Below are 13,154 nucleotides of genomic sequence, written 5' to 3'. Positions count from 1 at the left end.
CAGATGGGGTACTGGCTGTGTTTCTATGTCTACTCTGTGTGGATGTGTCTGTGTATACACACACAGGCACATGTGTGCTTGCTAATTGGTGCTGGTGGTTCTTATCCGTAGTTGTTTCTTCTTACAACTTAGGCATCGTTTCATTGTACTGTAGGAAAACTGCTTTTTAGATCATTTGAATGATGGACAGTCCTTTTCTTTCCCATATTATTAGGATTTGTTACAGCTTCCAAGATGCAGGTTCTGTGTACGTTTGTATATATGCCTATAAGAATGAAACATGTAAATTATCCCCTCACACTCCTAATATGTGCCTCCAAAATGTACTGGGCACTCAAGTGCTAACTTTCCATAATAGGGGAGCTTTTAACTGTAGGAAGAAGAGAATAGCCACCAGGGATGAGAATGGGCATCGAATCATTCATTTTAAATCATTCATTCATTGATATGATAAAAAATCATTCATTCATTGCTGCTAGTCCCCAGCAAAGAAGCTGAATTGACACGGTTGTATCAGGCCACAGTATCTGCCGTTGAAGAACAATTTTAATTTAGTTTGATATAAATGGAAAATTGTGTTCAGAACAGCATAGGAAATGAAGCACGCTGCATTTATTTGTACTCTTGCAGCGTGTCTCAAAGCAGCTCAATTCAGGAGGAAAAATATCTTGTCAGAAGACAAGAGAATTATCTTCCTTGTTGGAATTTTTGCAGCTTCCTGGAGCACATCTGCAGGTGATTCTGTAAAAAGCTATAGTTAAATGATAACAGGAAATTTTAAACTATTCAAATCTGGTAAAGTAAAATATTCTTGCCTTACCCCCTCCCCCCTCCACCAGCCAGAAGCAGACACAGGCACACTTGGGAGGAAATGACAAAGCTGGTCTACTAGTGGGGGTCATTTTGCAATAGAAAAGCCCCTTAGTTGTTTTTCTTGCTCTGAGATCTTGTTTGTTGGCTTGTGGTCTCTCTGCATCTAAACCACATGTTCAGATGAATAGTATTAAAAATCACGTTGTGCCAAAAACCTGTCTTTCTGCCTCAATAAATGACTGAATCGTTTAACTTTGTTTATTCACATTGAATATGGATTTAAGTATATTCCTTACTTGCTCCTTCCTTCAAGCCAGTTTTACACATTGGAGAGTTTAAAGCCCAAATTAAAGAATTTTAGAGAAAATTCATGTAATTCATAATAGCTTTGCATCCTAATAGAGGTCTGCCAGACACAGGCCCACGTTTAAAATTGACCTATATTTATTCCTTTAATTTGAGAACATAACTATGATAATGTTCATAACTTTGTCCAGTTAGCCTTTTTGAAGCTTAGAAGCTTAGACACTAGATTTTTTTTTTTTTTTTTTTTACGTTTATTCATTTTTGAGACAGAGACAGAGCATGAATGGGGGAAGGTCAGAGAGAGAGAGAGAGGAAGATACAGAATCCGAAACAGGCTCCAGGCTCTGAGCTGTCAGCACAGAGCCCAACGCGGGGCTTGAACTCACGGACCGCGAGATCATGACCTGAGCCGAAGTCAGACGCCCAACCGACTGAGCCACCCAGGCGCCCCTAGACACTAGATCTTATAAAATAGGCATACATTTGACTATATGAATGAAATAACTCCAGTATACTTTCTTGCTTCCTACATTTTAAAGTTAATTTAAAAAATTCTTGTTTTCTAATGAAGCAACATACATAAGTATTTACTGAGAGTTTAAAATCAGACTATGGGTTGACTTGTATAAATAAATCAAGACACTCTAGGGGAAAAAGTATGAATTTGAAGACCATTATTAGATCAAGGAAATATATTTTATTCAATTTATATTCTATTTTTAAGAGTCAAGGGATTTAAAAGATCAGTTTTATATCAATTATAAATTCTACAAAGGAATTGTATAAGGCCAAATTATTATAATATTGACCCTAATATTACTTCTACAAAATGGTCTTCTAAATCATAAAAGAGAGCTGAAAATTATATCTAGTAGAGTTCCAAGATTGATTGAATTGTATAATATTCTAATTTATGAAAATCTAATTTATATATAATATATGCAAGCAACTCAAGTTATCCAGGATACGATGGTCTACAATTATTCTTGCTGTACTTAAGAAACAGGCAACTTGGGGCACCTGGGTGGCTCAGTCGGTTAAGTGGCCGACCTCAGCTCAGGTCATAATCTTACAGTCCTTGATTTCGAGCCCGTGTCGGGCTCTGTGCTGACAGCTCAGAGCCTGGAGCCTGTTTCAGATTCTGTGTCTCCCTCTCTCTGACCCTCCCCCATTCATGCTCTGTCTCTCTCTGTCTCAAAAATAAATAAACGTTAAAAAAAAAAAAAAAGAAAGAAAGAAACAGGCAACTTGCCAGCTTTTGCTTTCCAATTGTAGGTGGACTTCTGGACAGCCCTTATTTGAACTGAAGACAAGAGGAAGTAACTATTCTTTAAAGCAGCTGCTCAAAGACTTTAGGACATTCACTATCTATGTCCATTAGACAGGAAAGAATTAAAGTTTCTGAATATTTCAGTTTTAAAAAAAAATCAACTGATGAAACTATAATTCTGGCACATTTGTTAACCATAGCTATAAAGGCTCTAAATTAATGTCCCCTTACTGTTTTCCTCCCAATATAGGCCATGATCATCGCTTTCACATCAGACATGATCCCCCGCCTGGTGTATTACTGGTCCTTCTCCATCCCTCCCTATGGGGACCACACCCACTACACCATGGAGGGATACATCAACAACACTCTTTCCTACTTCAACATCGCAGACTTCAAAAACAGAAGCAAAGGAAATCCATATTCTGGGCTTGAAAAACATACCACATGCAGGCAAGTTCTGCTGACGTGTTTAAAAATGCACTTCATCTTTTAAAGGACTTTTATTGTAATGTAATTCTAAATAAAATTGCTGGAGACATTTTTTTCAGCCAAACTTAAAAAAGGAAAAGATCTAAAAGTTAATACAGACAGAGGTCAGAACTTTCAAATGAAACAATAAAACATGATATAAAGATGAGGGTTTCAAATGATTACAGGGATACTGATCCGAGAGAAAAGTTTTGTTTGTATCTTAGAAATGAAGAAATGCAAGGAGTTCCAAAAAACAAGTTCTTTCAGTTGGTATGACGAATCTGTTATCCAAGCACAACCTGATGTATTTAGTGATGACAAACTATCACTATCACTTCAAGAAATACAAACATGAGAAATGTAAATACCTCAGCCTAGCCCAGAAGTATTCTCTGAAAGTATTCCAGAGCTCTCTGCATTGATTGTAATGGCTGGTAAGGTCAACTGTAGTCAGTAGATGTCAAGTAAATCACTAATTGATAGTTTGTTCACTATAGGTGATAGAGTTTGTTTTTTAAAATCCTTTAAAAAAAAATTTTTTTAATGTTTATTTTTTGAGACAGGGGCAGAAAGAAGGAGACAGAATCCGAAGCAGGCTCCAGTCTCTGAGCTGTCAGCATAGAGCCTGACATGGGGCTTGAACTCACGGACTGTGAGATCATGACCTGAACCAGTCAGATGCTTAACCAACTGAGCCACCCAGGTGCCCCAAGAGTTTGTTTTTTAAATCATAGTCTTAACCCAGAAGAGGCTGTAAATACTCATTTAGCTCAACTCCTCAAACCCTTTTCTGGTTCAGATTCTCAGCAACACAACCAAGAAACCAGAAAAAAGCTCCAAATAAGTGTTTCAAATTTACACACTGTAGAGCCTCTTGAAAATCCCACATCGAATCTGCTTACTTTTACTTGACATAATTCTAAACAGTTGTTAGACTCTTCTAGGTCAAATAGATTACAGGTAGGAAATTTGAGGATGTGCTACCTGAGGGAAGACACCAACAGTAGTAGCACATGACATCTCATAAGGACAAGAGTTTGAAAAGTGTAACAAGCAGATGGGTGCTACTCTTTACAGAGAGAGATCGCGTGTGGCTGAGTGAAGCCTGAGGATACGTTATATAAATAAATTTATAAACCTGTTTCTGAAAATACGCTGAATCGCTTTAGTTATACTCTTTTGAGAAAGCAAGGATGAAACTGGCAAAAAAAATGTTAACACTTTTGTTTGTTTTCACATAGATGGAATACATCATTACCATCTTATGTTAAGTGAAGTATTACGGGAGTAGTTATTTCAGGATTTTGTCAGCAAATTAAACTCTGAGAAAATTTATATGATGTCCAACTTAAAAGAGCATTGTATTAAATATGACCTCTTTTGAAATGGGCCCCTGCTTACAGTAGTTAGTCAAGAAGAATTATCTCCTTCTATCCTTCCATTTTGTTTCCAGGTATCGTGATTTCCGGTACCCACCTGGACACCCACAAGAGTATAAACACAACATCTATTACTGGCACGTGATTGCAGCCAAGTTGGCTTTTATCATTGTCATGGAGGTAGGAGACGTCTACTTTGAAATAGTCGATAAGGTAGTATATTTGCAGACCTTTTGTTAGCATTCAGTGTTACCAACTCTGACTTCAAATACATTCTTATCTCTTGCTAATAATTAGTTTAGAACATGTATTAATCAAATTTAACATGAGAATGCCCATAATGCTCTAATAAAATGAAATTGGCGGTCTGCTTGAAAAGGTGAGCGCATGTTTGCTAAGGGGATTCAGTCCCTCTCAATTCAGTATTGAGTGCTTTTTTTTTTTTTTTTTTTTTTTTTTTTAATTTGGGGCACAGGGTCTGCATGATGGACTGTGAAGGGTCTTATTTAAGACTACTAAGATGTGATCTCTGCTCTCGAGAAACTTTCTCAGGGCACATCACATTATGGCAGCAGCGTGAGTGCTACAGCTCCAGAGAACACATTTGTGTTCTAGACAGTAAGGAGAAAGAAAGGTGAGGCTAGCTGTATCTGTTCCTTTGCATCAGCAAAGAAAATGCTTTTCCAGAAGCCTTCAGAGCAGACTTCCACCTGTATCACACTGGCAATAACTAGAGCTCACGGTTCCTCCCAGCAGTAAAGTAGGCTGGGGCAGGAGGTATTTGGTTTGCTCTGAACAAAATGAAAATCTGTTAGCAAGAAAAAAGTGCGGGATAGGCTGCCTGCCTGGCTTTGACAATTTTTCTAGTATTGTTTGGTAGCTATTAAACAAACATCAACAGAAGAAGAAACAATTCATCATTAGCTCACCAGCATCAGTGGTTTCCTGTAGTATCTGCTATATCAGCAAGAATCACTAGTTTATATTCAAATATGGAGTTGCCAAAGTATTTACACTGCTGCTTCTGATATCAGGTTTGACTAGATACCGTGAGGGGCCATTTCACTACAAGACATTTAGAATAAGCTTAAATCTCCCAGAAGGGGGAGAGCAGGGAGGACAAGGAACAGGAAGAAGGACAGAACTTCAAGGAGGGGCCGTGGTGTGGATCCGGGGAAGAGCCATTACACGATGTCGGCATGTGGGAGGGCCCCCAGCTGGACGCACGCCGCCAGGGAGTGTGGGAGCGAGCGAGGGTGCAGGTGGACTCAGAGTCCCTGGACGAGGAGGACCGCTGAGCCCTAGCAGCCAGGCCCACCCATCACACGTAGATGCCCAGGCCTGCCTCCACCCCCACTGGCCACCTGTGGAGCAGAGACCTGTTGGGGAAGCACTGTGCTTCCCCTTTGTGTCTGTCCCCTGGGCTGTTATTCTAACTCCTGTGATTTCCAGCTAATAATGAAATGAGTATAAAGGGTTTTTTTAATGAGAAAAGAAAATGTCCTTTGCACTTTTGAACTCACTGGAAGGAAGGAGAATCCACAAAGAGGAGGGGGAAAGGTGTGGTGGTCAAAATAGAACAAGTGTGGTTATCAGTGATGCCATCTACAGGCTCAGGAGACCCAGCAGTGGGTCAGAAGTGAGGTGGACCAGCTGAGCTAGAGACTCTTGGATTCATCCAGGGGCCCCCAAAGGGCTCAATTTGCCTCATCGTATAAGGAAATGTGTATATTCTCCGCAAAGTGTCCTCAATTTAGACCACAGTTTTTTCTCAGATTGAAATAATCAAATGTGAACTTCCAAAGATCAACAATAACCAGGGGAAATAAGAAAAACCAGGAGTGAGATTCAGCCAAAAAAAGAAAAGCAACTAATTTGGACCCTCGATAACTTCAAGAGTATCTGTTATCAGATAAGGAATGACCACGTTTAAACAAAGAAATGACAGATTCAAAAATGAGCAAACAATAAGAAACTAAAAAAGTACTAGGCAATTTTGAAAAATATATAGTTGAAATGAAAAAAATTAACATATGCATTAAACAGAAGTTTGAAAACAGAATGAATTGGGAGATAGGTCTGAAAAAAATTATTCCCAACACCTCACAGGGAGAGAAGAAAGTGGAAAATACAGAAAAGAGATTAAGCAATTTTCAAAAGATTCACAGAAGAAAAAAAACCATGGATCATAGAGGAGAGGCAATTTGAAGAGTTAATGGCTCAAATTCTTCCCAAATAAATGACAGGTGTCTGTGAACAGAGCAGAAAGCACAACAGACATCAAGAAGAATACAGAAATCCGTGCTTCCACAGATTGGGACAGAAATGCAGCTCACCAAAGATAAGATCATAAAAGTGCCCAGAGAACAAGGACAGATGACTGATCAGGAAAATTATAATTGGAGTGAGAGTAGACTGTAACAGCAACACAGAGGTGAGAAGAGAGTAGTCGAATCTCTTCAAAATGCTAAAGAAGATAACTGTAAACCTAGAATTATAGCAAAACTCTGCGTTACTGAAAAATCTTTCCATAACGAAAACACTAGGCCATATGGTTTTACAGGAGAGCAATACCATACTTCCTAGAACAGATCGTTTTCGTTTCCTCCAGAGATTAGAAAGCGGAAACACTCTCCAACTCCTTATACATCTTAAAATCAGGAGAAAGAGAAAGGGAAATTCTAAACCAGTCTCACTCATTACATAGACGCAAAGATCTTCCTAAAATGCGCCAATTGAATCTAGCAATATACTTTTTTTAAGTTAATTTATTTTGAGAGCGAGTGAGAGAGAGCATGTGTGCAAGCAGGGGGAAAGGCAGAGAATCTAAAGCAGGCTCTGTGCTGCCAGCACAGAGCTTGATGCAGGGCTCAATCCCACAAACCATGAAACCATGTCCTGAGCCAAGGTCAAGAGTCAGACACCTAACTGACTGAGCCACCCAGGTGCCCCAGAATCTAGCAATCTACTTCTTAAAGATGACATCAGACCACATTGGTTTATCCCAGAAATATCAGGGTGACATAACGTAGAAAATCCACCTGTCTATAAATATTACCTACCTCAGAAATAGATAGAAAATAAAAACCTCTCTTGCCCACAATATCGTTTGCCTCTTCACTGTATAATTTCCATAATTGAGACACACTAGTACCTCTCATCTCGAATATTCTCCACCCTCATATTACCTAGTGTATCGAAGCATTTGACACAGAAGCTGATCATTCTCTCCTCCTTGAAGTTACTGTTACTCCTCACTTGGCTCCCAGGAAAACACTTTTTTTTTTTTTTTTTTTGCCTTTTCTCTTACCTTAAGTCCTTTCTTAATTGCATTGCTAGTCCCTTCCTTCTCTTAGTGATCCTGGGGCTCATTCTTGGTTGTCATCTTTTCTCTCTCCTCACAGCCTTGATGATCTCATGCAGTCCGTTGGCTTTAAATGCCATCTATATGCCAGTGACTCACAATATATGTATATAGATATATAGATATCTCCAGAACACCTCTCTCCTGAACTCAACCCATGAATCCAAATGCCCACTTGACCTTTCTGCTTGGATATCTAACACATAAATCTACTGCCCCAAGTGCCCATATTTTCTTAAATTCAGTTGGAATGTTCTCTCTGTCCTGCCCTAAATGTTCTGTCCACAGTGAGTCTGCCCCCTCTCAGTCATGGCAGTTCCATGTCACTGCTTGCTCAGGGTAGAATTCTTGGGAGTCCCCCCACTTACTCCACATACAGTCCTGTTGGCTTTTCCTTTGAAAGTACATCACAGATCTGAACACTTCTTACCAACTCTGCTGCTACCACCAGGTTGGTAATTAGGCCATTTTTGGCCTGACTTAGGGCCGCAGTCTGCTAACTGGGCTCCCTACTGCCTTCATATGTCACGGAGTAAAAGCCAAAGTCCTCACTGTGACACGCAAGGCCTCACACAGTCTAGCCAAGCTCTGTTATCACTCTCAAGTCACCTTTCCTCACCCGCTCCACTCCTGCCTTGCCATTACTTGAAATAGAGCCTGTAGGCTTTCGTCACATAGACTCTGCACTGGCTGTTCCCTCTGCTTCGAATGTCTTGCCTCTTGATTTCTGCATGGCTGTTTCCCTCACCTCCTTAAAGTCTTTGCTCATTGAGGCATATCCAGACTAATCTGTATGAAATCTATATGAAATTTGCCTCCCATATAACACAAACTCTTACCACTTTAACACCATGTACAACTTATTTATGTTTAACTCTGTTTATTGTATCTTATCTATCTCCTTGCTAGGTCAGAGACTTGTGAGTACTGAACAAATAAAAAAGTCTTCAACGTCATTAGTCATCAGGGAAATGTAAAGTAAGACCAAAGTGAAAGCCCATTTTATAATCTCTGTGTTGGTTTAAAAAAAAAAAAAAATTGATGACAAGTGCTGTCAAGAATATACAGCAAGGGGCGCCTGGGTAGCTCAGTCGGTTAAGCATCTGACATGGGCTTAGGTCATGATCTCACAGTTCATGAGTTCAAGTCCTGCATCAGGCTCTGTGCTGACAGCTCAGAGCCTGGAGCCTGCTTCAGATTCTGTGTCTCCCTCTCTCTCTCTGCCCCTCTCCTGCTCGTGTTCTGTCTCTCTCAAAAATAAACATTTTTTAAAACTAAAAAAAAAAATAGAGAGCAAATGAAACTATCACACACTGCTGGTGGGTGTGGAAGCTGGTTTAACTGGTTTGGAAAATACTTTGGTACCATCTTGGAAATTTAAACATTCATGTAACCTAGAGTCTTGGCAGTTATACTCCTAGGTCATGGCCTTGAGAAACTCTCACAGATATCCCCCAGAATCCAAGTGCACAAACATCCCCAACATCATTTCTCTAATACAAACACTAGAAACAAGCGCAATACGTTTTGATGGGGGAATGGATAAATTATAGCGTATGCAAACAGGAGAATATTAAGCAGAATTGGTAATGAATGGACTATAGGTAATGTACAATAACACTGATGAATCGTAGAAACTAGTTTTAAAACGAAAAAACAATTTTCCAAAGACTGCCATACTTTTTTATAAAGCTCAAATCAAACAAGACTAAACAATATATTCCTGTGGGATATATACATATTTGTTAAGCTCGTTCTCAAAAATAAGATGATACAGATATACTCACACATAGGGTAGTGTTAACCTTTGGGGAAGAGCTCCCGGAATGAGCTAGGAAAGGAACGTCTCCAAAAATACTACAGCATTGGCAGTGTCATGGTGAGTGTCAGAGACATTAGACACATTATCTTCTACATATCAAATAGTATTCTTGCAATTTTTAAAGTAACAATGGAGCTCGTGGGTGGAGGCACATCGCGCGGGAGAGATTGGATATGTCTGTAGAATGCCCAGCCCCGTGTCCAGATCTGCCAGATGACCTGCAATGGAAGGAACTCTGGGTTCCCCTCCATTTCGTTGCGGCTGACCTTTTTCTTCTTCTCTCCCACAGCACATCATCTACTCTGTGAAATTTTTTATCTCCTATGCAATTCCAGATGTATCCAAAAGCACCAAGAGCAAGATCAAGAGAGAAAAATACCTAACGCAAAAGCTTCTTCACGAGAATCACCTCAAAGATGTGACAAAAAATATGGGGGTCATAGCTGAGAGGATGGTGGGAGTGGTAGATAACAATTTACGACCCAAATTAGAATAAGAGCTTTATGTTCTGAGAAGCACTTTACAGAATTTAACTCCGTCAAAATATATTATGAATCACTAATGAGGATGTCTGAGTGAAAACACTTTGGCAAATAGGAGTCTTAGCTATTGCCATTTTCATATAGATTATTTTTCGGTTTCAGCCAGCCACGCAGGAACTGGAAAGTGCGAAACTTAGATCAAGAAGTGCATAAAACTAATCACCTGGAAAACCAGAAATGTTACCCTTTTTTGATAAATTTGAATTTCAGTAACACAGAAAAAGTCTCTTCGTGTGCTTAAAAACTACCCCTTCCGAAGCAGAATGGATTTCTGTCCCTCCGTCTGATTATTTTCATTTCTTTCTGTTCTCAAGCACATGGTCCCCTTTAAGGCAGTGTTTCATTTCTTCACTTAGCCAAATCTGTGCCAGAGTTCTCTTTCCCTTACAGTACTTTTGTTAAAGACGAGACATGCTTCCCTTTGTGTGATTAAAAATAGCTAACTCAGAATTTCAGTTTGAATGCCGTATTAAGTGGCAAGAATTCACAATATGTCGGTGTGTTAGCACATCCCTACAGAAAACGAAACCTCACTTAGTAAGAGGAAATAGTTTCTGTCTCCAATTTGGCCTATCTTTTCATCTCAAAGAAACACACTTAATGGATCAGAATAAAGATAGCAAGGTTCTGAAGTGTATTTGTGCTAATCCGCAGTGACGCTTTTTATCTTCCAGGAGCACTCTTAGAACATTCTGTGCCTAATCAGTGTTGACTGCTTTGCAGATCTCAAGGGAGTCAGATGACAAAAGTAGGGAAAGTTATAGATTCAAATAGAATTGTAACTCATATTGACCAGAATAATTAATGTACCTCTTCTAAAGATACGTAGTTTCTTAAAATTACATTTTTATCAACATAATGGTCCGGAAGGACAAGCCCATCAGTTTGCCACCAGTTTCCTTTTATGCATTAGATCCAGGAGGTACAGCATCACAGATCACCGGCATCGCCACGCTCACTGTGCACCCACTGTGACATGAGGGCGCTGTGCACACGCGCTTAAGAGTACAACCGGTGCTCTAATTGTGAGGCGCTCGGGGTTCCCTGCGTGGGGAGCGCCTTTTCCACAAGGATTCCGGGTATCCAAGTGATGAGCATACCAAAGCATGTGCCATGGTGAAGGTGGTTCCCTGCAGACTCCATTCCCTTGTTCCCAGCCCAGTAACTTGTCTGTAACTGCACGCACCAGGGGAGTGGTGGGGAGAGGAGAGAGGCAGGGATAGACCCGCATCACTCCCAATCCGGAAGAGACACTCTGGTGTTGATTTGAGCTTCCAGCCTCCCTCAGGCCGCGGTTTGGTCACAACCCCTTCCCTGAGCTGCACTTAACTTCCCGCCGAAAGCCTGCACCACGCACATCTTGCCTTCAGGTGGTTCAACTCAGCAGTCTTTACTGTGCTTTACTGCCTTTCAGGTGCAAGGCCCTCTGGTAGGCTCCAGACAAGACGCGGGGCCGCACCGCTCACCCTTGACTGGTAACGGGGGAGTGCCGGGTGTAAGAGAGGGTGTCTGGCACTGGGTTCTTACCGGGTGGACTGCCACCCACTGGGGTGCTGCTACATGCCCAAGTGCCATAGGAGCCGAGCCACTCCATCCCAGCAGCAGAGGAAAAGGAAACCTGTTGCAGCGAGCAGATTTAGAGGCTCAATATAATAGAGCTGCTTAACTCAAGGTCACAATTCTAAGTGCCTGCCATGAATGTTCAAACAGACCCAGAAACCAAAATCACTATTTATGTAGGATTCATAAAGCAGTATCCTGGACTTTTGCATTGTCCCATTGGACAAGGGACAACATTTCACTAACTTTCTTGATCATGTTAACAATGTGAACGAGTGCTCACAACAGGCCGCACGCGCTCTGACTGCACAGGGAGTAAGAAAGGAGTTTCGTCCCGGCTTCTCGTCCAGTCCAGACTGGGTGCAGCTGTTCCTTTCCCTGCTCACCTGTGACACTGCTTCTGAAAGTGGCGTCACTTCTGCCCCTAGTACCTCAGCTCTTTGAAGTGCAGGACTATCTCCTCGTGTTGGATTTGCCAACTACTCACTGTTTATGGGAGCGTAGAGAAGGAAATGTTTTTCGCCTTATCTCCTTGTATATAAACTAGAACTTTAAAAAGTGTGCATGTGTGTTTTTCATAAACCATCTTTCGTAAATTGCCTTCATAGTTTAAAATGTGCTTTTGTGGACAGGAGGGGAAAAAACTCTACATTTTTAAAGGCAGAAAATACGTGTGACACTGCCAATAGTCCCCTAAGCGGCGAGGTAGTGGGGATCCGGGGTCACCTGTGACACCGACAGTGTTAATGGAACTCTAGTGCTGACTTGTCAGTGTGAAGACAAATGTGGGACTGTGTCTGCAGGCAGTCACTGGGCTGGGTCTGTAAATGTAAGCAGCAGCACCCCAAGAAAAGGGTGTGTGACAGTGCCCCTGTGAAAGGAATACCTGGCCCTAGACCTGCCCAGTGTTAACCACTAGAGAACGTTTCATTGTATATCCTTTTGTAATGCCTGTGAATTTTAACAGATTGAAGCATTAGACCAAAATACTCAGGAGATTTTCCTTTAAATATCCCTCAAATATTTTAGATGTGTCAATAGAAAGGGAAAGCTATCGTTTTTGTTTGAAAACTAAGCAAGGCCATCTTGTAAACTGTCACCAAATGCCTTCCCCTGTAATTATCCGTGGGTGCATCTTGGATTTCAGAAAACATTAATTCACGGGGTGGGGGGTGGGCAGAATGTGCTCTGTTATTGAAACACTGCTTGTGCCATTTTCTCATTGTGCCTATTATATGTTAAGATGTTTGAAAACTTAAAATGTATGAGCAGCTTAACGAAAGTAGAACTGAAATATACATGATGCTTTCATACACTGTGGCATAAGATGTAAAGTTTGTAATGTTTTGTGAATTTCTGTGCATTTTAATATTCTTTTATAATTATAAGCATTTTAGTAAATTCATTTTTAAAAACACTGTGGTCTACTCTGTCTTCATGTTTTTAAGGAGAGCATATATATCTCAATCATCACCTAGATAACAAATGTGTGCTTTTGTGTAAATGATATTTTTCACAGCCTACACTTACTTTAAACATGATTTTTCTGGGAAAAAAATTGGGTGTGGGTTTTCAGCCACAACTGCTAAAAACCAGTTGTTGGGATTGAGCCCTGCCCAGGATA

At 40.6% G+C, this 13,154-nt stretch overlaps 1 protein-coding gene across 2 annotated transcripts in view; it reads left to right on the top strand.

Moving 5' to 3' along the window:
* ANO6 (anoctamin 6) overlaps nucleotides 1–12,947 on the top strand; it is a 197,029-nt gene extending 184,082 nt beyond the window's left edge. The window contains exons 19-21 of one of the 2 annotated variants that reach the window (XM_040488369.1): nucleotides 2,640–2,842; nucleotides 4,317–4,422; nucleotides 9,718–12,947. In XM_040488369.1, the coding sequence (XP_040344303.1) occupies nucleotides 2,640–2,842; nucleotides 4,317–4,422; nucleotides 9,718–9,924 (516 nt within the window). In that variant the 3' untranslated portion in view covers nucleotides 9,925–12,947. The remainder of the gene's footprint in view (nucleotides 1–2,639; nucleotides 2,843–4,316; nucleotides 4,423–9,717) is intronic. The other variant, XM_040488370.1, reaches the window with a different exon arrangement.
* Nucleotides 12,948–13,154: the final 207 nt, after the last annotated feature.

Source organism: Herpailurus yagouaroundi, unplaced genomic scaffold (genome assembly GCF_014898765.1).
Source record: "Herpailurus yagouaroundi ecotype Mexico unplaced genomic scaffold, PumYag 166, whole genome shotgun sequence".
Taxonomy (NCBI): domain Eukaryota; kingdom Metazoa; phylum Chordata; class Mammalia; order Carnivora; family Felidae; genus Herpailurus; species Herpailurus yagouaroundi.
Note: the sequence above shows the minus strand (reverse complement) of the source record. Positions and strands in the feature narration are given on the sequence as shown.